The sequence below is a fragment of the Aulostomus chinensis genome, chromosome 24 (genome assembly GCF_037954235.1).
Source record: "Aulostomus chinensis isolate RoL2024-O1b breed Wild chromosome 24, RoL_Achi_v1.0, whole genome shotgun sequence".
In the NCBI taxonomy this organism is placed as follows: domain Eukaryota; kingdom Metazoa; phylum Chordata; class Actinopteri; order Syngnathiformes; family Aulostomidae; genus Aulostomus; species Aulostomus chinensis.
Genome location: NC_141343.1, coordinates 18107478 through 18132173, shown reverse-complemented (window position 1 = coordinate 18132173; position 24696 = coordinate 18107478). Strand labels below are relative to the sequence as shown.

The 24696-nt window shown below is 45.5% G+C and overlaps 2 protein-coding genes across 3 annotated transcripts; one reads left to right on the top strand and one right to left on the bottom strand.

Moving 5' to 3' along the window:
* Positions 1 to 722: 722 nt before the first annotated feature.
* On the bottom strand, positions 723 to 11415 carry cmasa (cytidine monophosphate N-acetylneuraminic acid synthetase a). Its single transcript, XM_086198137.1, has 8 exons — positions 11085 to 11415; positions 3268 to 3410; positions 2967 to 3122; positions 2684 to 2820; positions 1947 to 2041; positions 1669 to 1840; positions 1432 to 1597; positions 723 to 1345 (listed from the first exon to the last, which is right to left on the bottom strand). The coding sequence occupies exons 1-8, from the start codon at positions 11306 to 11308 to the stop codon at positions 1131 to 1133; spliced, it is 1308 nt and encodes a 435-aa protein (XP_086054263.1). The 5' UTR covers positions 11309 to 11415; the 3' UTR covers positions 723 to 1130.
* A 5559-nt stretch (positions 11416 to 16974) lies between these two features.
* Positions 16975 to 24591, top strand: ovol1a (ovo-like zinc finger 1a). 2 transcript variants are annotated; one of them, XM_086197893.1, is made up of 5 exons: positions 16975 to 17318; positions 21983 to 22209; positions 22450 to 22611; positions 23132 to 23276; positions 23354 to 24587. In XM_086197893.1, the coding sequence occupies exons 1-5, from the start codon at positions 17219 to 17221 to the stop codon at positions 23686 to 23688; spliced, it is 969 nt and encodes a 322-aa protein (XP_086054019.1). In that variant the 5' UTR covers positions 16975 to 17218; the 3' UTR covers positions 23689 to 24587. The 2 variants fall into 2 exon arrangements, with proteins under 2 accessions (XP_086054019.1, XP_086054020.1); XM_086197894.1 differs by lacking the exon at positions 16975 to 17318 and adding an exon at positions 17329 to 17496 and having other exon boundaries at positions 23354 to 24591.
* Positions 24592 to 24696: the final 105 nt, after the last annotated feature.

Below are 24696 nucleotides of genomic sequence, written 5' to 3'. Positions count from 1 at the left end.
AAAGCAAGACATATTTTTTTGTGGCGTATTACTTTAGGAGAATGTACGATTGTATTGTTGTGACTTAAATTAAAATCGGAACAAATTTTATGGCCAATTTATGCAGAAATCCAAGAAAGCCCAAAGGGTTCACATACTTTTTCTTGCCACGGAACTGATTTGAATTTAATATATCAACCCGGAGTAGCAGCGAGTGCACCACAACTGTAAAAGGCAAGCAGTAATGAAGCCCAGATACTACCAGTCACCGTGGCAACCGCTACAATGCTGGACTCTTCTGGAGTTAGAAATCGGTGGCTTCACACGGCGAGACAGAGAGAGAACTGCTGCTGGAGTCCAAATGTAACTGTGAATGTTTCTCGTGATTGAGATCTAATCACTGATCAATTACTGCTGTTGAGGCTACTGTTCATCCTGCAGGTGAGAAGTGAAGGAGGCAGCAGCTGCAGTGAAGCCTGAGAAGCTCATTCATCAACATGTGACTAAGCAGCAGCTTCGGTGCTGCGATGAGGACGGACATGGTGGTGCAGGGGGACAACAGAGAGGAGACGAACACTCAGACCACCTGGAGACTGAAGCACACACACATTCTCGTGGTGACGGAGTTGTTGTCATGGAGACACAGAAATTGAAAACAAACAAAATCTCAAGAATCCGTTTTTCTTGACTCCACCGAGGGGGAAACACTGCTCTGAGAAACAGACCAAAAAACTCAGATCAGGTGATTTCTGTAGGGTGTAATGTTCAGTCTGTTCACACATCAATGTTAAATTCTGCAAACATACAGAGTTCCATGTTCGTATAACAGTAAGAAAATATTTCGACAGTACACCCTGCCACTTTTTGGAAATACAAACCTGAATGAAAAACAAAATAATGAGCAACAGCTGCAATAATCATCACTGGCTGTTGTGATCTGGTGTTCACATACGACTTTTTCCACATATTCACCATCACTGAGATTCCTTCACTTCTGAATGCCACCAAAGAGCGAACAATAGAATCTAAAAAGGCCCTTTAATAAACCCTCAAATTCATCTCATATACTCTTGACTCTGCGGTTATTATAGGGTTTTGGGGGTTGCGTGGGGTCCGGGGTCTCTCGTGGTCATTCATTGTACGTGGTGACATCACGAGCTGCTGTGCTCGATGCGATCTTGCCTCATCTGTGACTTTGCCTTTTCTTTCTGAAGATGAATGTGTTCAGCGAACTCCCTGATGGCGCCACCTCCCCCGACGCTGTGGCAGGTGTACTTAGATGCATTGATTGCAACCACTGGAGCATCCCCGGGTACGGCACTCAAGCCCGCCAAGTTCAGACAGTCAACATCGCGCTTGTCATTACCTGAGCAGAAGATAGAAACACGAGATGAGCAACTAGAGAGGTTAACAGAGGCAATACACTTCACGTTAAATTATTCGTTTGCTTACCCATGTACGCCACGTCCTTCCACTCCAGCTTCCTGGTTGTCATTATTGGCATCAAGTCCTTCAGAGGCTCCTCCCCCACCTGCATGACCTGGCAGCCCGTCCTCTTGGCCAGTTTATCAGCCAACACCTGGGACACGGGGTCCTCACAAGAGGTCAACAGCACCACCTGTACACCCACACAAGGAAGATGTATGTGAAGGCCTTAAGTTATGAGCTTCCAGCGCCAAGGTGTCTGACCTCCACGTCTTCTCGCTGCAGCATGCGGATGCCAGTGGTGTCTCTGGTGTTGATGGACACCATCTCTTCCCCAGACAGCGACACACAGATCCGTCCATCCGTTAAACATCCTGATACGTTACAGAACATAAGCCGAACTACCTCCGGCGTGTCCCGGCCAAAGTACCCATACCTGTGAGAACAAGACCAGACTCTTCTCACCTGCTGTGTGTGTGGTCATCGCCGTACTGTTGACCTCAACTAACCGAAAGTCATCAACATTGTCATTTGTTAATCACCTGAGAACACGCTGCTCTGCCACTGGCCAGTCGATGTCCACGTCAATGTCCACGCTGTACTCAGGCAGCATCTCATAGTACGACACCTTACCACCCTGGACAGAGGCAGCAGAGGTCACATGACCCCAGCTCCATTACTGAAACGTTTTTTCAACCAGAAACTGTGATATCGTCAGACTTTAAACTATTCCTTGGTCTTTCCATTTAAAAAAAGCAGCATATTTTGAATCTCTTCAAGATCTCTTAACTCCACAGAACATTTTCACCAAAAGCAACAGCAAGCTCAAAAGAGTCAAAACCAAATACAGAACTCTGTGTAACACCAGGTCATGATTCCACAGCTGAGACCAACGTTCACATAACAAAATTCAGAAAATAAAATAAATAATCAAAAAGTCAACTTTCATTTTTGTGTTCTACAGAATTACAGATGGATTTTTATTCAACCCTCTTCTACTCATGACTGTCAGTCACAAGGAGAGAAGGTGGTCTTGAGCCAGGTCCACAGGGTACCCAACATGCTCATAGATCACAACACCAGAGAGCTAACGAGTGTCTATCTAACTGTGCTCCGTCACACTGCCGTTTCCATGGAGATGCAGGAAAAATGAAACCCTCACATGTGAAAGCACAAAAACTACAACAACAATAATCTAAAGAACTCAAAAGTCAAAGGAGAAGTCAACAGGCACCACATCAGCATGCAGAGGAGAACGTGATAGGAAGGACTAGGTGACCTGCAGGAGTCCCTGGTTCACAACAAGGTCTCTGGTGGTGAAGTACAGTGAGCCATTTTCACACAGCTCGCCGTCCCAGTCCTGGCGCCGAGGCCGGTTAGCTGGGTCCAGATTCAACGGTTTGGTGAACTCACCAGCTAGAGGGTAGTGGGGGGTTAATATTCCGTTAACAAACATGTTTTCTTTCAGTTAAAAAAAATTGAAGCAAAAGACAGGAAGTTGTGTAGCTAAAAAGAGGTGGAGTTATCAGTGGTTCACCTCAGCGCCACCTCTGTGGACTTACATCCTTTCTTAGTCTCCTGCCAGCGGAACTGGTGTCTGCGGACCACTGAGAAGACCGAGTCGAAGCCATGCAACATGATCGACTCCAGCGCCTCCTTTATATGGAATGGGTGGAGACACGGAGACGTAGCCTGGATATTACAGATGACGTCCACCTCTGAGAGAACCAACCAAGATGAGGGGAGACTTCCATGATGCGTCCACAGCAGAAAATGTAATTCAACCATGTGACTCCTGTATCATGTGATGTGCATTTCAGGAATGTTACTGTGGTCAGAACCTCACTGACGGGAGGAGCTTACCTGGGTTGAGTCTGGCGAACTCCTGGATTGTTTCCAACGATGTCGATGAGTCCCTAGAAACTTCTGGACTCCTGCGGTGAACCTTAGCCCCCCAGGCAGCAGCCACACTCTCAATCTTCTCGTGGTCCGTAGAGACCCATACGCTAAGAAGAGGCGGGATCATCAGAATAACCACTGGACGCATGTCCGTCTTAACATAATATTAAGAAGGTATCAACACCACAACAGTGACAGCTGATTATTATTAGTTTATTCAAGAGACCTGAAATAAATGACTTGATGAAAACCTGAAATAATCAATGAGTCAAAATTACAACTGCTGATAAATCTGAAAAATAAATTAGTTAAAATGACTATTTTCTTAGTTTGGGATTCATTTATTTTCAAAATTATTTCCTGTGATATTTCTTTTTTTATTTTCTGTGTACTTAAACCATTAGTTAAGATAAGATAAACCTTTATTCATCCCTCAGTGGGGAAATTAGCAATTTATACACATTTCATGTAGTACTTTTACTTTGGTACATTTCAGCTGATATGTCAGACCTGAGCATTGTACAGCCTGCGGGCCAGATCTGGCTGACATGATGGTGCAGCCTGGCCCACGAGGTCAGAAAAACACCAAGTCATTTCACTTATAGAGGGTTCACTATGGAAGGACGATGCTTTTACGACACTGACCGAGTCGGTACCACTGAGGAAGGGTTCACATCTCTCTCTCTCTCTCTCTCTCTCTCACACACACACACACACACACACACACATACACACACACACACACAGAGTGAGTTGGCAACAACTAAACTCATTACTGGACTAAAACCTTCAGGAGTAAAAATTCAAAGACAAAATATGAAAGCAGCTGCTCTTACTGCTTTGTCAAGCGTCATGGTTACACGACCGGAGTGTGGTTGAGCCCACAGTGGGTTGGTGAATCATCAAATACAAAAATGCACTTAGATGGGCCTCAATTGCCCTTCTTTTTTAACTTATTCAATCATTGTAGTCAAAATTCAAGTAGCACGTCTGTCCCTCCTGGTGAGGGATCCTCCTCTGTTGCTCACTCTGAGGTTTCTCAGATTTTTCCTGTTAAAGGTTTTCTATGGAGTTTCTCCTCAGGGTTAGGGTTAGGGTTAACCCTGTCCTGGGTCGGCCTGAGGCCTCCTCCTGGTCAGACATGCCTGGAACACCTCCTGAGGGAGGCGTCCTCACCAGAAGCCTGAACCACCTCCACTGACTCCTCTACCTGGAGGAGCAGCAGCTCTACTCTGAGTCCCTCCTGAAGGACTGAGCTTCTCACTCCCAGCCTCCCTGAGGAGGAAACTCATTTTGGCCGCTTGGATTCACAACTCTCTTATTGATGCATGGAAAAGCAAAAATGTAATGGTTTAAACAGTTCTTGAGGCTAAAGCCCAATGGAAGGTGTATGTCAAGAATTGATCAGTGGTTGTTTACACTGGATGTTGCTGAATATGTTTCAGAGGTAGCCATGTTGAGCGCACTGCTAACGGATCACTGCTCATCTGGGAGTGAAACCGAAAGCAAGTCCTGATAAAAGAAATATTCATTGGAAATTTAATGCAGACCTACTGAAGTCTGAAGACTATTGCAAAAAAAATGACCACTAGAGATTCAATTTGACATGACTATTGGGAGTTACAGTAACAGATGGGAATTTTCAAATATAAGGTAAGGCAAAACTATTAAATTTGGTAAACAAAGAAGCAAAGAAATATGAGAACAGGAACTTAATTTAGTACCAGAAATTGATAAACGGTGTAAAAGGACACCAATGTCCGACACAGATACATCCACATTATGATTCTTCAATCAAAGTTGGAGGACTTCTACTTCAGAAGAGCTCACAGCGCCTTCATAAGATCCAGGGCAACATGGACAGAAAAGGGGGAAAAACTGCTTATTTTGTGCCCGAGAAAAAAAAGAGGACAAGAGAAGAATGCAGTTAATGTACTTATGATTAATAATTTAGATGATATGTGAAGAAGTACGCAGATTCTATTCAGATTTATGAGCCTCTTTCTATTGCAGAGAAAGATCCAAGAGAGAATATAAAAGCCTACCTTCCTTCTCTTATTATTGATTTGGTTAAGATATTTGATTCTGAAATAGAAGTGTGGGAACTGCAAAAAACAACTGAAAATATTACATTGGGAAAAGAAATCAAGGAACTGTTGTTTATTGCCAGTTGGGAATTTTTTTTTATAAAGAAGGATATAATGCCTACAATGAAGCGAGGGTTAACGCTCATCCCTAAACCAGGAAAGGACACAACACCTGCAGATAATGTAAGACAGATGACTTCACTTCATGTTGATTATATCCTGTTCTCTCATGTTTTGCTAACAGGTTAAACGAATGTTTGTCTCATGTTCTTCCTGGGGTTAGGGTTAGGGTTAGGGTTAGGGTTCGGGTTCGTAGGGTTAGGGTTTAGGGTTAGTGTTAGGGTTCGGAGGGTTATGGTTAGGGTTCGTAGGGTTATGGTTAGGGTTCGTAGGGTTATGGTTAGGGTTAGGGTTCGCAGGGTTCTGGTTAGGGTTCGTAGGGTTCGGGTTAGGGTTCGTAGGGTTAGGGTTAGGGTTCGTAGGGTTAGGGTTAGGGTTCGTAGGGTTAGGGTTAGGGTTCGTAGGGTTAGGGTTAGGGTTCATAGGGTTATGGTTAGGGTTCGTAGGGTTATGGTTAGGGTTCGTAGGGTTCGGGTTAGGGTTAGGGTTCATAGGGTTAGGGTTAGCAGGGTTCTGGTTAGGGTTCGTAGGGTTCGGGTTAGGGTTCGTAGGGTTCGGCTTAGGGTTCGTAGGGTTAGGGTTAGTAGGGTTCTGGTTAGGGTTCGTAGGGTTCGGGTTAGGGTTCGTGTTAGGGTTCGTAGGGTTCGGGTTAGGGTTCGTAGGGTTCGGGTTAGGGTTCGTAGGGTTAGGGTTCGTAGTGAGAGGGTTAGAGTTAGGGTTCTTAGGGTTAGGGTTAGGGTTCGTAGTGTTAGGGTTCGTAGGGTTAGGGTTAGGGTTCGTAGGGTTCGGGTTAGGGTTCGTAGTGAGAGGATCTGTACTCCTCACTGAAGGGTGGATTCACAGCAACAGTAGATTTGTATTGGACTTGTTCGACAATGCAGAGACAATTGAAGATGATGGTTGGAGTCCCTTTTCAGACTTCTGCAAAGCCTCTGACACTGCAGCACCGATTCATGATGGGAAAATCTTCGACCCTAACCAACTGCGGGATGATACGACTTTTTTCTTAAAAAAATGCAACACAGGTACCACAGGCTCTAAAGGTGACATCCATCATCTCTAAGGCTTCAGGTCTTCATATAAATTTGAACAAATGTGGATTGATGGCACTTCATGATCACACCCTAGTGTCTGTTCTAGGTATTGCAATTACAAATGAGGTTAAATATCTGGGTATTATTATCTGAAATATCGCATCCCCGGGAGGAAGATGGTTGAACTCTCAAACGGATGTTTCATGAATTGTTTTATTCATCAACAATGTAAAAGCCGAGTGGAGAAAAGGATCAAATTTTCTCTTTAAAAGTGTAACTTGACAAAGGAAAACAGTAAAGCCATTCTTAAATCAGCTTGGTTCAACAGCCATGAATGACAGTAAACAGTAGAATATGTCAAAAAATGTCGGACAATAAATTCACATTTGTACTTGTTCACCCTCCAACTGAGGCGCTCGCCAACGCAGCGTGGACTCCTTCTCCTCACAGACTCGTATATTTCCCATACATTTTTTTGCAGGGATATTCTCTTCTCATGACTTCATTGTGAGTAAGCGTGTCCAGTAACAAGTGGTAAGCATCCCGCGTTATCCCATGCAGTGACTTCTGTTCTGGCTTTTCAAAATGAAAGCTCCTCAAGGGATTTACATGGTAACTGTGAGAACAATTCAAGCTGCAAGCAGCGTTGTGAGGGCCTGAGCCCTGGCCTGAATCCCAGGGTGTCCTGGTCCAGTGTGGAGGCCTTGTAGTTGAGGAGTTAGAAGCCTGAGTCTGATCAGAGAGTGAGAGCAGAGCTGAGAGCTGGCCCTTTAAGAACCCCTCCCCCACTGCTCTGTCTCTGATCTGTGCTAGAGTGGAGAGCAGAGCTGAGAGCTGGCCCTTTAAGAACCCCTCCCCCACTGCTCTGTCTTTGATCTGTGCTAGAGTGAGAGCAGAGCTGAGAGCTGGCCCTTTAAGAACCCCTCCCCCACTGCTCTGTCTCTGATCTGTGCTAGAGTGAGAGCAGAGCTGAGAGCTGGCCCTTTAAGAACCCCTCCCCCACTGCTCTGTCTTTGATCTGTGCTAGAGAGAGCAGAGCTGAGAGCTGGCCCTTTAAGAACCCCTCCCCCACTGCTCTGTCTCTGATCTGTGCTAGAGAGAGCAGAGCTGAGAGCTGGCCCTTTAAGAACCCCTCCCCCACTGCTCTGTCTTTGATCTGTGCTAGAGAGAGCAGAGCTGAGAGCTGGCCCTTTAAGAACCCCTCCCCCACTGCTCTGTCTCTGATCTGTGCTAGAGAGAGAGCAGAGCTGAGAGCTGGCCCTTTAAGAACCCCTCCCCACTGCTCTGTCTCTGATCTGTGCTAGAGTGAGAGCAGAGCTGAGAGCTGGCCCTTTAAGAACCCCTCCCCCACTGCTCTGTCTCTGATCTGTGCTAGAGTGGAGAGCAGAGCTGAGAGCTGGCCCTTTAAGAACCCCTCCCCCACTGCTCTGTCTTTGATCTGTGCTAGAGTGAGAGCAGAGCTGAGAGCTGGCCCTTTAAGAACCCCTCCCCCACTGCTCTGTCTCTGATCTGTGCTAGAGTGAGAGCAGAGCTGAGAGCTGGCCCTTTAAGAACCCCTCCCCACTGCTCTGTCTCTGATCTGTGCTAGAGTGAGAGCAGAGCTGAGAGCTGGCCCTTTAAGAACCCCTCCCCCACTGCTCTGTCTTTGATCTGTGCTAGAGTGAGAGCAGAGCTGAGAGCTGGCCCTTTAAGAACCCCTCCCCACTGCTCTGTCTCTGATCTGTGCTCGAGTGGGAGCAGAGCTGAGAGCTGGCCCTTTAAGAACCCCTCCCCACTGCTCTGTCTCTGATCTGTGCTAGAGTGAGAGCAGAGCTGAGAGCTGGCCCTTTAAGAACCCCTCCCCCACTGCTCTGTCTTTGATCTGTGCTAGAGTGAGAGCAGAGCTGAGAGCTGGCCCTTTAAGAACCCCTCCCCACTGCTCTGTCTCTGATCTGTGCTAGAGTGAGAGCAGAGCTGAGAGCTGGCCCTTTAAGAACCCCTCCCCACTGCTCTGTCTCTGATCAGAGCTAGAGTGGAGAGCAGAGCTGAGAGCTGGCCCTTTAAGAACCCTCCCCACTGCTCTGTCTCTGATCTGTGCTAGAGTGAGAGCAGAGCTGAGAGCTGGCCCTTTAAGAACCCCTGGTCCAGAGGGACACAGAACACCATGTTCTTGGAGGGGTTTTTGTCAGGAATGCAGTGGTGTGGTTGGTAGAGCTGTGGGAGGGATGGTGTAGACGTGAGAAGCGTTTGTTTGACAGTATGAACCCTGAGAGGACACCGTCTCCCCATAGGCTTCCATTGGAAGGTGAAACGTGTCTCCCCCACTTTGACGGCTTGTAAAATCCAAACCATTGACGCTTTTAAAAAGTTTTAATAACTTTTAATCAGCACAGTTGGGAGAGAAATGTGTGAAAGTTTGGAAGTGATAGCATGAATGCCCTAGGAGGGATAGATTTTGTTGGGGAGTAAAAGAAGTCCTGATTTTGACAGGTTTGTCCAATTTGTGGACATTCTGTTGTAGACAGGTGAGGGGTCAGAGTGGAGGAATTGTTGGTCTTCATGAGACGAGTCCAACGGTGTTGGTCCCATGTTTGTGGGACATTCCTGGGAGGAGTTAAAGCGCTCCAAATTATCTAGTAGTTGTGTGGCTCCCTAGGTGGCGCTAAAGACTTTTGTGGTGGGTTTTTTTTGATTAGTGAATGTTTAGCCAGACTGGACAAGTGTGGTGAATTTCAGTGAATTTCATGCATGTTCAGGGGGTGAAATTAGATGATGCTCATATTGGGCGCTCACTGACAGCAAGAACAGTCCAGGACCAGGTTTTGAATGGTGTGGATGTGAAAACCGGCTCCAGGCCGTCTGGCCCAGCTGCCTCATGGGTGTTGGGGGGGGGGGGGGGCTGGGACACTGGTTAGTGGGTGTTTGTAGTGTTTTAGTGCTGCTGATGTGTTGCTCTGCTGAGCAAACATGATAGTGAAGTACCTTCAGGCTCAGGCCCTAATCAGAATCCACTATGGGAAACATATGCATGACGAGGAGCGGGAAAAAAAGATGAAACAGAATTAATGACACTAAATTAAAGGGACATTTACAGGAAGGACTTACATCATAGACAGAACACTAAGATTGAAAGCATTATGGTGAAGAGTAAAACAATTCTGAATTCGTGGCTGCGGAGGCATTTCTCAGTGTTTGGGAGGATTTTATTACCTAACATGGAAGCAAGAAGTAATTTTTCTAAAGTGTGGATGGAGGAAAGGATCTGGTCTGTTCAGCATCTTATGGATGGCAAAGGTAACAAATGAGACTTTGAGGATTTTAGTCATAAACCTAATATGGAATGCTCCAGTGACTGCTGGGCTGTGACTGAGGCGGTTCCACAGGCTTTCATCTGTGTGATGAAGGGAACTCTCCTGTACGAGCCGACAACACCAAAACTGCTGACCCTGTCTATGGGGGACCCATCTTTTCTTGGAGAAAAAGTTTAACAGCAAATTTTAGAGATCTGCTCTCACCAAAGACCACTTCTATCTTCAAAGAAAGCAGACTGGAAAGGAACCCTGCTCCTTGCTCGCCAAAAGAATCAGATGTGGATTCTGGAGCTTTCCTATCCTATCTCCCCTCAAGCCAAAGAGGTGCATTTTGAAACAGTCCATGACGGTTACCCTTTGGTGAAAGTTAAGGCTTCAATTGAACTTGGCAAGCACTGAATGTGTATTTTGTAAAACAGAAGCAGAAACACTCCAACACCTGATGTTGTCGTCAGTGTTTCTGATTTGTTCTGGAAGGACATCAACAACTGGGAATCTCTAATCATATGGATGTGCTTTCATAGTGGAGGATGGAAAACTAGAATTTAACAAGAATAACTTGTTACACTCTCCAAATATTCTCTGCACAAATGTCAATTTTCAAAAACGACCCCACGTTACACCGTCTTCTTGAAGGAGCAGCATCTTTATTGTGATTCGTCAAAGACCCTGACAACTAAGGAAGCCCTCTTGCTGTGAGAAATATAGCAGCTGTACTTTTGATTGGTCCCTGAAAGACAATGGCAATTTTTTGAATCTCATATTTTATTTTTTGAATGTACCAAATACATGGAACACTAAGCTCAAAATACATGGAACACTAAGCTCAGTCCTGACAGGAACGTTTGTAATTGTGATTGAAAAGGCTTTTTTTTGTACTTGTAATGTGCATTTTACAAAAAAGCATATACATATATAAACACATACACACATATGTGTATATGTGTGTACATGTATGTATTGGTGTGTATATACATACATGTACATACATATATGTGTAAATGTGGGCGTATATGTGTGTGTGTATACACACACACACACACGGAGGACTAGAGAGAGAATGTCTTCTAATATTTTATTGCACTATAATATTTGAAGTACTACATCACAAAGTCTTGTGTGAACTCAAGCAATGCTCCGTCTTTCTCACGTGGCAGCCAGGAAGCTTTCCCAAATTGTGATTGGTGGTCACCCCAGACCACGTGAACCTTTCGCCGCAAGATTCTGCGCTTTCCGGTTTCGAGTCCTACCTGTCAAACACGTCCGAGTCCACGGCGGCTCTCAAGACCCAGCCGATGAGCGGGACCCCTGCTAGCATCTTGATGTTCTTTAGCGGAATGCCTTTGCTTCCGCCCCTCGCCAGGATCAGGGCGGCCACGTGTCTCCTCCCCGCCGCCCTGCTCTTCTTGGAGGCGGTCGGCGGTCCGTCCCGCTCGCCGTTATCACCGGGATGAGATCTCTTCTGTGAGGACATGTCGGTGATTGCTCCCGAGACGACGCTGCGATGCCAGGAACCGGACACTGCAGCGACTGACCAGGACTTCCGGTTCCTTCCGTTTCTTTTGTTGGTCAAAGGCAAACCGATTTGAAGTGCATCGACGCCGCCTGGTGGATTGGGGTAATAAACCTCCGCGGTATTGGGACAATAAAACCCCGGAGAGTCCAACTGCACCTCAAGCTGAAAAAATGAACGTCAAAACAATTAAAGGTGAAGATGCTCATCGTCCTGAAGGAGTTTTCTCGTCGCTCTCGACTCCGTATGTGAGTTTAAAACTCCGCAGCTCGTTCTCTGGACCCACTGGTCAGGGGTCAAAACCTGCTCATTGAATCAGTCCCTCTTTTGGTAAAATTATAAACAATTGTCACTCAGTTAAAGATAATTTGGAGATCTGGTTAAACTCTCAGCACGGTCTCACCACCTAAACACACGTGACAGACTTGTGATGTGCAATGGCGAGCACCCGTGTCACACCTCAGACACGCTCAAAACTGATCGCACCCACACACACGATGTGATGAAATCACGAGAAGCAGGTCAGGGGCCAGAGGTCCCAGGTGGCTGAAGGTCCCTAACAAATATGGACAGAAATGTCAGAGACAGAGGAAGAGGAATGGTGAGGACAGACAAGCCATCACTTGCTGACTCTGATGTTGGTGGATTCGTTTGCTGTGCTGCTTCACTTTGACTTCTTCTTCATCTCAGTTTCTCCCCATCCCCTGAAACCTCCCTCTTTTCTCAGAACTGTCAGCACAAAACTGTATCTTCATTCACAGCCTTGTTTTGCAGGACTTTGTCCTTGCTGTCAGTGCTGAATCCAATTATCTAACTCTCTGAAATTGTTTGCATATTCAGATTGTGTTCAGATTGATTTTAGGAATTTTGGACAGCAAAACTAGATCTGAACCAGACCTCCAAACCCTAGTCACTGATGTAGCCTGTGGTCGTAACCAGGACTGAGATGGCCTCCAGGCTGAACTCACATCTTCATAGCTTCTTCCATTCTCACAGTTCTTTGTCTTCTTTCTTCTTCTTTTCCTCATTTTGCTGAGGTTCCTTCAGAAGAACCCCAACCCGAAGGTCCCCAAACAACTGCGCATCAGGGGACCCTTCTGTGAAACTCCTGAAGTTTGTGGACGACACCATGATGACAGTGGACTTTAGAAGAAGCCCCCGACACTCCCCCCTCTCACCATCCTCAACAACGCAGTGTCTACTGTGGATACCTTCAGGTTTCTTGGAACCACTCTCTCTCACTCGGGACCTGAAGTGGACTTCCCATATCGACACTGTCCAGGAGAAAGCCCAGCAGAGGTTCAACTTCCTACGACAGCTCAGGAAGTTGAACCCACCACAGCAGCTGCTGACCATCTTCTACACTGCCATCATCCAGTCTGACCTCTGCACCTCCATCACTGCCTGGTTTGGATCAGCCTCTAAAAAGGACAGGTCCAGACTGCAACGGACAATCAGGTCTGCAGAGAGGCTTGTACTGGTCCAGGGTCAGGAAACGCGCAGCCAACATCTCTGCAGACCCCTGGCATTCCAGACACAGACTGTTCAAGCTCCTCCCCCCCAGCAGGCGTTACACTGCACTGTTCGCCAAAACCGACAGAGACGGTTTCTTTCCCAGGCTGTCGCTCTGATGAACTCGTAACAGTCACAGAGCGTCAGGAGAACCACGACACTGAGAACCCCTCCGACGCACATTGGCACCACTTCACTCCCGGTTCTGGTTGCCCTGTGCATTCATAGATGTACTCGTAAGCTAAATCCATTCATCTCTGAAATATTTTGTAATTTCTTTGTTATTGGAAATGGATTTATACAGACAAACATTTTCTTCTGGAGCGACATGCCTTGAAGATTGTCTTGTTCATTTTTTATTTGGATGTAGTGTGTTTCATGCTTATCCATGCTTTTAATTTGACAAGCACGCAGTGTGAGCTGACAGGTGTAGAAGAATCGGAGCTGTTGTGAACTGGGTTTGAAACTGATTTTGTGCTGACAGCTTCAAGAAAGCTGCAGGTTCCAAGAACTGCATTTTAATGATTGTTAAAAAGCTGTAATGCTTTGCCTGATCAACCCTCTACACCCCAGGAGTGTCTGTCCTCCTTACGGATGCAGGACCTGCTCGTGTTTCCTGGGTCACAGAGCTTGAAGTTGCCTAAAGTCAAAGAAGTTTCAAAACCAACATGGCTGCTGCTCTTGTTAGAGCTGGTGTTGGCGTTGGTGCAGCATGTCTGATCACTTTTGTAAGGTCAAATAAAGACCAGAGAAAGACAGAAACAAGTATGCCATTAACACTCGCAAACATGTCAGTTAACGAAACAGTGTTCACACACACACACACACACAAGTATGCTACCTAACCAGTGCTCCCTCCCATCTCTGAGAAAACACTGCCAATCAAAAGTATGCGGACAGACCTACTGGTACTTTTACTGAAACTCTTGAAACGCTGCCATTAATGACGTTTTTGGAGGCAGTGACAATAATAAATGAGTGTGAGCGTTAAATACTTCAGGCTTTAATTCCTTCATGACAAAGAACTGCATTCTTGTTCTCACGTGCGTTCTGCTTTCGGGGAGAAAGGGGCCTTTCCAAACTGTGACTCTCGCAAAAATATCTTTACGTCAAAGTGACCAAGCCACCTCGTGAAGCGCTGAAGTAAACGCAATTAATTAGAAGAGGGTGGTTGTAGACCTGCTCCGTCTGGAACGGGACAGGAGGGCACTTGTTGTTCGGATTTGGTTTACAGATCTTTGGAAACAAAAACACATCCAAAGATGGAGGACAGCTGCAGTTCGGGTGATGGAGGAGGGATGATGATCTGCCCCAACTGCTCCAACAGCCCTGGCAGCATACCATTCATTCACTCATTCATTCACCACCAACCTGTCCCTAAGAACACTGCATGAGACACACAGAAGACAAGAACGTGCACTTGTTCTCTTCTTTTTGTCTACTTCACAAGGTGGATTGTGTTTATTTAAAAATACAAAAAGAATTCACAGTCATTTGTGACCTTTGGTCTAAGTCGATGTTAGCATGCTAATATGAACAGTAACATTATTGTTATTATACTGAGTGTGTCGACTTCCCATATCAGCTTTCAAACTGCTGTTGTTTTCAATGGCCAGCAGATGGCGACGTCATTGGCGGTTTGAGAAGTGCAGCTGCCTTTGTCGAGTTTGCTGGAAAGTCAAGTTAAGTTTCGAGTCGTTCTCAGAAACGATGCCACATCCTAGTCAGCCCCGTTAGCTTTGTTAGCTCCATTCGCTATCACAATCACAAAGAAACTGAGGAGAAGCACTGGAGGGTTGGGGGCACACCACAGGGAGGGGAGGCTGGAACCAGCAATGCCCCCCCCCCCCGATAGTATGCAAATTTATGTTCACAGTTTGATAGCAACGCCACCCTCTAACTTGTTTGGTATGTGACACAAAAGTCTGTGAAGGTTCTCAATCATCCCAGTCCTGATACCTCTGAAGTCATAGTCAACTGGACTGTTTCGGTTTCCTGATTCAGAAATAAAAATGGAAAGAAAGTCTGAGGTCAATCGGCTGCAAGAGGCACACCGTCACCGAGCAGTCTGGACATGGGCGCACTCCATCCATAAATCCATTGGAGCCCTCGTGAGCTGGGACAACACCAGTCTGCCAGTTACCTGACCAAATGGAGCTGTAACCGTGGCAGCGGTAGCGACTGTGCATGCAAACCCATGAACACCTCGAAAGCTTCTGTTCGCTCAGCAGCTCCCCCCATTGAAACCTGACAGAGAAAGGTCTCTTCTTCTGTTCTCTTCATCGCAGGACACCTGAAGGCTGGAACAGACTGAATGACGGTTCAGATTAAAGCTTCACGCTTGTGTTGCTATGACACGAACATTTTCATTGGTAATAGGAACTGTAGTGACATAGTGTAGGAACTTTTCAACAAGTCATCATGAATCAGTCAGAAGGACCCACAGAGTCTCCACTGCCCTGTTCTACATCTGGAGAGGACTCCTTCCAGTTGGTTCAGTAGAATTTATTCAGACCAACAGGAAAGAGTCCAGAGCTCCGGAGGTCGTCTCCCTGTCCTGGAGTCAGCACACGCAGACGCGTCGTCCCTGGCGTTGGGGCAGGAAGTCCAACGACCTCACTCTCTCTCCAGGTTCATGTGATACAAGGAGGTGCTGACGTGATCGCTTCTGCTTCAAGTGTGTATTTTTGATCTTGTGTTATTTTGCAGGTTCTTCTGTCTGACGGCGTGCCAGCACCACCTGTTCCATCGTGGACTTCTTGTTGCAGCTGTGAAGATCAAACCCTCTCTTCTCCTGATCCACCACCTTGCTCTTGTCTACTTCTGACTCCCACCACTTCCTGCTACCGTAGCAATCCTGTGGACTCTCTTCTGACTTAGTTAGCTTGAGGGAGTGATGCTAGCATGAGCTACACTCCTGCTAGTCCCTGCTGTGACCTTTCACCTGTCCACTCTGATACAGTCTGGACTGTGCTTCACTGCCTGTGTTTCCTGCACTCTAGTTGAAGTAAATACATGAATACATTAAACTACAGTTGAAGTAAATACATGAATACAATAAACTACAGTTGAAGTAAATACATGAATACATTAAACTACAGTTGAAGTAAATACATGAATACATTAAACTACAGTTGAAGTAAATACATGAATACAATAAACTACAGTTGAAGTAAATACATGAATACAATAAACTACAGTTGAAGTAAATACATGAATACATTTATCTACAGTTGAAGCAAATACATGAATACATTAAACTACAGTTGAAGTAAATACATGAATACAATAAACTACAGTTGAAGTAAATACATGAATACATTTATCTACAGTTGAAGTAAATACATGAATACATTAAACTACAGTTGAAGCAAATACATGAATACATTAAACTACAGTTGAAGTAAATACATGAATACAATAAACTACAGTTGAAGTAAATACATGAATACATTTATCTACAGTTGAAGCAAATACATGAATACATTTATCTACAGTTGAAGTAAATACATGAATACATTTATCTACAATATCTACAGTTAAACACCTAAAACTGACGCCACAAGCAGCAAAGAAAGAACCACAAGTGGAGCCACAAGTAACCGTCTAAAAAGGAGCCAGATGCTGATGTCAAATCAGTTTCTGACCTCAACAAGTCACTTGAGCTTGGGTTTGTTCAGATAAATAACCCTACAAACTCTTCAGAAGAATTCCCAAATGTTTGTAGAATGAGACATGAAGGAAAGGCAACAAAGAGCCTCGGAGTCTAAAAATGCCCAGGAGCCTCCGCAGGCTGCATTTGTGGACATATGTTGTGCATCTGTATTGTGTAAGTGTCCTCTTCTTCTTCTTCGTGGCTTTCCACCTTCCCCACAGCGGAATGAGAGGTGGGGACACCGAGGAGGGTAAACCGGTCCAGCAGGTATCAGGAGGCCTCTCCCAGGCTGCCTTCATCTTGATGTCACCGTTATTTCTGACGCACATGCGCGCTGGCGCTGGATTCTTGGTTTTAAATGAGTACCTGTGCTGCTGGTTGACCCACCTCTGTGTGTGTGTGTGTGTGTGGGGGGGGGGGGGGGGGGTGTCTCCCGTTATTTGGAGGCGTTGTGCGAAGATTCGTCTTTACCTGTCCGCTCGCTCACCTGAGCGCACTCACCTGCTCGACGCCTCCACACTTCTTCTTTCCTTCTTTTCCGCGTCAGAGAGGTGAAGCGGCTGAAGGTGTGTGACGAAGAAAAAAACCTTCAAACGGGCGCCAGGCAGGAAAGGGACCAACACCTTTTTGTCCTCGAGTGTCCTACCTGAGGTGACTTTCTCCGTACGCTCGCGGCTGCCCCGGTACCGGTCCGTTACTCGAGCATGCCGAGGGCCTTTCTGGTGAAGAAGGCGAACGTTTCGCCGGGAAAGCGGAACTGGAGCGAGCTGCCGGATCACGAGCGAGGAGACGTGTATATCCCAGGTGAGTCCTCGAACCGGGGCCAGTCTGTGGTTCCGGTGCTGGTGCTGGTTGGATGCGTTCAGCCAGCGGAAGTGCGGTATTAGGTCTTGTGTTGCAGGACCACCGAATAACGGGAAGTCTGGCGGAGTTACTGCTCGGTTAGCGACGCACTCGAAACTTCGAATTTCACGAGATTGAAGTAAGTGTGTGTGTGTGTGTGTGTGTGTGTGTGTGTGTGTGTGTGTGTGTGTGTGTGTGTGTGTGTGTTTCTTCTTTCATATCGACCTTCAACCCCTGATGGCTCCGCTCCTCGGTGACTGTTCATCACACTTCTGAATCATTGATTGATTGATTGACAGGTGGAATGAGAGCGTTGGGCCTCTCCGTGCACGTGTTGAGTTCAGGGTCTCACAGAAGATCACGTGACTGCCTAACAGAACTGTTGGCCTCCATAGCCTCATTCTCGTCTCTGTGGAGAACAATCGCCATTGTTGAAGTATTTTATTGTCAGGTATCAGATGGCAAATAACGGACAACACCCAAAAGCCCCCCCCCCTCCCCCACACACACATCTAACCGTTACCTCCTTTACATCATGCAGGAGCTGAAGCTCCTTCACCAGAACACAGTTGAACAAGTTCTCAGGTGTTCCAGCAGGTTTGATTTAGATCTTCACACCTGGACATCGCTCGCTCTGTTTTTACACACGTTTACTTCTTCATCTGAGAACTTGATGGACGACTAGTCACTAACCTCAACGGTCCCAACTCTTCTGGTATGTGCCGTTACTTGATGTACCAGCCTGACGTGTGTGTGTGTGTGTGTGTGTGTGTGTGTCAGGTATGAAACGGTAATTGCCAGGCGTGTTCAGGAGACAGACGCCTTCACTTTGGATAATTTAGTGTTTATTTTCATCCTCATCCAGTCGGGCCGGTTTCTGATCTCTACGTCAGTGTTGGTGAAAGAGACAAGCTTACTACAAAAATCCAGGAAAGGATCAATCGGTACTGCATTTGTAGTTTAGCCTTTATTGATCATTGATCGGGAGATTTTGATCACTGGCTTTGATTTGCATCAGAGATGAAAGGATTTAAAAAGCAGACTTGTAATTGCACTTGAATATTCATAAACGCTGTTTTCAAATGTGCTTTAATGATTTCCAGGACAAAGAAGCAACAGCTTTGTTGTAATAGAGGAAAATATTATGAGGTGTAATTTGATTAAATGAAGCTAATTTGCAATTTCACTTTGAACGAGGGTTCATCGTTGGTTGTATTTTTCACCATGAACACAAGGCGCTAGCTGTGAAGCTAACTACCATACACCCCTTTCCCACTGTGCACTCGCAGATGTTTCAGAACCGCATGAGCTCATAGAAGCTGAATTCAAGGTCACAATCGCTGTCACTTCGCTGGAGAGAAGTGACCCCTGCTGTCAGAGCAGCATCAAAGTGAAGCATCTTTGGTTTGTAGCAGCAGTAGTGGTACTGTTACTGTTGGTACTGATACTGTAGCAGCAGTAGTGGTACTGTTACTGTGGCAGCAGTAGTGGTACTGATACTGTAGCAGCAGTAGTGGTACTGTTACTGTAGCAGCAGTAGTGGTACTGTTACTGTGGCAGCAGTAGTGGTACTGATACTGTAGCAGCAGTAGTGGTACTGTTACTGTAGCAGCAGTAGTGGTACTGTTACTGTAGCAGCAGTAGTGGCACTGTTACTGTAGCAGCAGTAGTGGCACTGTTACTGTAGCAGCAGTAGTGGTACTGTTACTGTAGCAGCAGTAGTGGCACTGTTACTGTAGCAGCAGTAGTGGTACTGATACTGTAGCAGCAGTAGTGGCACTGTTACTGTAGCAGCAGTAGTGGTACTGATACTGTAGCAGCAGTAGTGGTACTGATACTGTAGCAGCAGTAGTGGTACTGTTACTGTAGCAGCAGTAGTGGTACTGATACTTTAGCAGCAGTAGGGGTACTGTTACTGTAGCAGCAGTAGTGGTACTGTTACTGTAGCAGCAGTAGTGGCACTGTTACTGTAGCAGCAGTAGTGGCACTGTTACTGTAGCAGCAGTAGTGGTACTGATACTGTAGCAGCAGTAGTGGTACTGATACTGTAACAGCAGTAGTGGTACTGATACTGTAGCAGCAGTAGTGGTACTGTTACTGTAGCTGCAGTAGTGGTACTGATACTGTAGCAGCAGTAGTCCTGTAACAGTCGTATGAGTACTGTTACTGTAGCAGCAGTAGTGGTACTGTTACTGTAGCAGCAGTAGTGGTACTGTTACTGTAGCAGCAGTAGTGGCACTGTTACTGTAGCAGCAGTAGTGGCACTGTTACTGTAGCAGCAGTAGTGGTACTGATACTGTAGCAGCAGTAGTGGTACTGATACTGTAACAGCAGTAGTGGTACTGATACTGTAGCAGCAGTAGTGGTACTGTTACTGTAGCAGCAGTAGTGGTACTGATACTGTAGCAGCAGTAGTGGTACTGTTACTGTAGCAGCAGTAGTGGTACTGATACTGTAGCAGCAGTAGTGGTACTGATACTGTAGCAGCAGTAGTCCTGTAACAGTCGTATTAGTACTGTTACTGTAGCAGCAGTAGTGGTACTGATACTGTAGCAGCAGTAGTGGTACTGTTACTGTAGCAGCAGTAGTGGTACTGATACTGAAGCAGCAGTAGTGGTACTGTTACTGTAGCAGCAGTATTGGTACTGATACTGTAGCAGCAGTAGTGGTACTGTTACTGTAGCAGCAGTAGTGGTACTGATACTGTAGCAGCAGTAGTGGTACTGTTACTGTAGCAGCAGTAGTGGTACTGTTACTGTAGCTGCAGTAGTGGTACTGATACTGTAGCAGCAGTAGTCCTGTAACAGTCGTATTAGTACTGTTACTGTAGCAGCAGCGGGCTAGGGTTACTCTCGCAGTAGTAGTAGTAGTAGTAGTACTGTTCTCCAATGTAGCGCCAACCCAACCACGTCAGAGCGTCGTTGGTGGAACTGACAGTTAACTTTGTGTGTGGGACATGTGTTGATATCAGGGCTCTGCCCGCTCGTCACACGTGAGTCTGAGACCTGAAGCACCAGAAACTGCCTCACATGATTGACCTCTCCTGGTTTTGTGTTGCCACCAATGCTGATCAGAGTCAATAAATACACATATCAGCTGCAGGGTCATGTGACCCCCAACGTGGCTGGTGACTAAACCTGTTCCCATTGCTGTCAAAAGCTGAGTGTTGCTGAGTTTGGGGGTCAGTGGGAGGGGCTTGACAGAAGAGCAGTGACATCATCTTAGCTGACTTGGAACTAAACACCTCTTCTGAACGTATATAAAACATACAGCATATTTCCTGTTCCCTTTATTGAATGTTGCCTCAATTTATACTCCCCCTATAGAACGTTCCTCCTGTAGGACGTTACCCATGTAGAATGTTCCCCTATAGAATTTCCTGTGCTATATCATAATTCTCCAATAAAACATTCCTGCTCCAAAATGTTCCTCCGATAGAACATCCCCCCATAGAACGTCTTCCCTATATAATGTTTGCTCGGTTTGACATTCCTCTTATATAAAGTTACCTCGACGTCACGTTCCTCCAATAGAACACTCCCCCATAGAATGTTTTCTTAGAGAATGTTCCGCTATTTAATATGCCGCCTATATAAACTTCTGCTACATAACATTCCTCCGACAGAAGTCCCCCCATAGAACATCCCCTGATAGTGGCCCCCCATGGAACATCCTCCGTATAGAAAGTTCCCTCTATTAAATGTTCCTCCTATATAATATTCTCACAACAAAATGTTCCCCCTATAGAACGTTCCCGCATAGAACATTCCCTCTAGAGAAGTCCCCCAATAGAACAACCCCATAGAACGCCTTCCATAGATGAACCCCTATAGATCATTCCCCCCAAAGAATGCCCCCTTAGAAGTCCCCCTATAGAACCTTTTTTGCCATAGAACGTTCCACCTATAGAACCCCTGCCATATATTGCTTGTAGATGTGTGTAGCGTGATAACGATGCGTCTGTGGTGTGTTGTTTCCCGCCCTCGCTGTCCCGTCTGATCCAGCACTGCTGTCAGGTTAATGTTTATTGGAGGGGAGGAAATGTAACGGACCTGACTGCTGCTTACACACACACACACACACACACACACCTTTAGCAAACACACACACATCTGATAAAGTTAATAACAGATTGTTGACTCTTTCTCCCAGCTGTTGTTAAAGAACAGAAATATGAACATCATTTCTCTCTCTCTCTCTGTTTCATGGCTGGGTGACTGAGGGAAAGGGGTTCTCTCTCTCTCACACACACACACACACAAATTTGTGTTTGGGTGGGAGGGGTAATGAACAAACAATACAAGGTTAAATTACATGTCTGGTTGTCACCAAAGAACCAGAACCAGCTGGGCTGATCTCTACACAGCCGGGACGTACTATCAAAGACCAACCATCATAATTTGTAGCAAATGTGGTGGTGCATGTGTTGGGGGGGGGGGGGGGCATTCCTCAAATGAGGAGTCATTTCATCTGATTTGATTGAAGTGTGGTGCAGCTGATATTGTATTCACATCCATGGAAAACAAAACAGTAAAACAAAAATAAGACGATTCCTGAATGTTTGTTTGAATGCTGGTGGAAGCCATGCGACGGTCCTACTGATGTCACTTCCCCTTTCCCTCCAGTCTCTATCTTCCCTCCATCCGTCCTGATGGAGGCGGAGGCCAGCCCCGCTGAGACAATGCCACTCTGCCTCACCAAACAGTCTCTTTCCGACACACACACATCGGCTGAGCTGCCGTCCAGTACGGTGTTGGGTCGACCCCAGAGCCTGGCAGTGTCACAGGACCAGAGGTCAGAAGTCAGGAGGAGGTCACAGACTGGCTCCACTTATGTCCGAGCCAAAATGAAGGTAGTGATGATGTCAGTAGTTTACGGCCATAAACTTTGTCAAATATAAGAAAAGAAAAAATACTTTTGCATACCCAAACATTCAAATGATGATTTTGATATTTGTGGGACAACTTACTTAAAATGTTTGCTTTTCTTTGAGGAAACATCCATTTATTTTTGAAGGAAATTCAAGTTTCATATGATAGTAAAATAAAGTCAGTTCTATAACGGAGGTTGTGTTTCCGTCTGCGTGCCACAGGTGACCACCGGCGAGCTTCCTTCTCAGCCTGCTCCTCTTCCTCCTGTCCCTGCTCTGTCTTCACTCACTCCTCACGACACTGTGATGCCAGTTGCCTTGACAACCCCTGCCTCCCTGAAAGGGGTCCCTGCCGTGACTCGATCAGCAGTGTTTGTCTGTCAGGTATTTAAATATCTGGAATTTTGAAGTATTTTTCTACTGCATCAGTGAGGTGTTCTGCTATTATAAGAATTTTGATACAATATTGACTAGACACCCGCATGTGGACGCCAAAGATCGATGGGCATCAGGAAGCGCCTCCGTTACTGTTTGATGTTGGAAACTTCAGCCACACAAAATGGCTTCATTTATATGTGGGCTGAAAAATTAGAAATGTCATTCTCTCACTCTAGCACACACACACACGTGCGTGTGTGTGTGTATTATATATATATATATATATATATATATATATATATATATATATATATATATATATATATATATACATACATACATACATACATATGTGTGTATGTATGTATGTATATATATATATATATATATATACATACATACATACATATGTGTGTATGTATGTATGTATATATATATACACACACACATATGTATGTGTGTGTGTGTGTGTGTGTGTGTGTGTATAGAAACCTACCTGTGACCATATTGATGTTGTGGCATTCAGGTTTGCCAGAAGACGTTTCAGTACCAGCGAATGTTAAACCGACACGTCAAGTGTCATAACGAGACCAAGAAGCACCTGTGCAGCTTCTGTGGGAAAGGCTTTAATGACACCTTTGACCTCAAACGCCACGTGCGCACACATACAGGTAGCCACATCCCACCAACAAGCTCACACACCCGGCACACTTTGGAAGCTCATGACATGTGTGACTTGTTTCTTTAGGTGTCCGTCCCTACAAATGCAGTCTGTGTGACAAGGCGTTCACGCAGCGCTGCTCGCTGGAATCGCACATGAAGAAGATCCACAGCGTCACCCTCAAGTACGCCTACAAGGAACGTCGCAACAAGCTGTACGTGTGCGAGGAGTGCGGCCACACGGCGGCAACTCAGGACGAGCTGCAGCTCCACCTCCACTCGCTCCACCCCAACAGTGCCCTGCTGAAGGTGAAGGTGGCAAGGCGAGCAGGAGGCGTGGCAGGAGCAGGAGAGGCAGAGTCGGCTCCTGGCTCGCCCCAAGGAGCTGACAGTGACGACACCAGTGGGTCAGCGGGCCAGTGAAGAGGGGGAGGGACAAAGGGATGATGAGGATGGGCGTGGACTTGAACATATGATGGCAAGAATAAAATCACAAGAAAAACCAGAGTGAAATACGTATGAATGGATGAATGTGAGCCTGGATCTGGGCTCTGCTGTCAAAAGAGATGAGAGAGTGAATGTGAAACTGAAGTGACACAATAGACGCATGTTGGCATTTTCTATTAAAAAGAACTTTCTTCATCATAGGGAGTGATGTGTGTGTGTACATGTGTGTACATATGTGTGTGTACATATGTGTACATGTGTGTACATATCTGTGTGTGTACATGAGTGTGTACATATCTGTGTATGTGTGTACATGTGTGTGTACATATCTGTGTGTACATGTGTGTGTAGATATGTGTGTGTACATATCTATGTGTGTGTACATATCTGTGTGTAATGTGTGTGAACATATCTGGGTGTGTATATATGTGTGTGTACATATCTATGTTTACATATCTATATATGTATATATATGTATGTGTACATATATACATGTTTATATCTATGTGTACATATCTATGTATGTGTGTACATGTCTATATATGTGTGTACATATCTATATATGTGTACATATCTATGTATGTGTGTACATATCTATGTACATTTTATACATGTTTATATCTATGTGTTCATATGTGTGTCCATATCTATGTGTACATATCTATGTATGTGTGTACATATCTATGTACATTTTTATACATGTTTATATCTATGTGTTCATATGTGTGTACATATCTATGTGTACATATCTATGTATGTGTGTACATGTCTATATCTGTGTACATATATATATATGTATGTGTACATATTTACATATGTGTACATACACATATGTATGTACACATACTTACATAAAATATAATTATAAATACATGAATAAATAAATGTATGCAACTCGTGTTTTTTCCCAACTCAGCTGGTTTTGGGGAACAAGGTGTTCTTGGTACAGAGGTCATCAGTTTGATCCTGAACTGGTCAGGAATA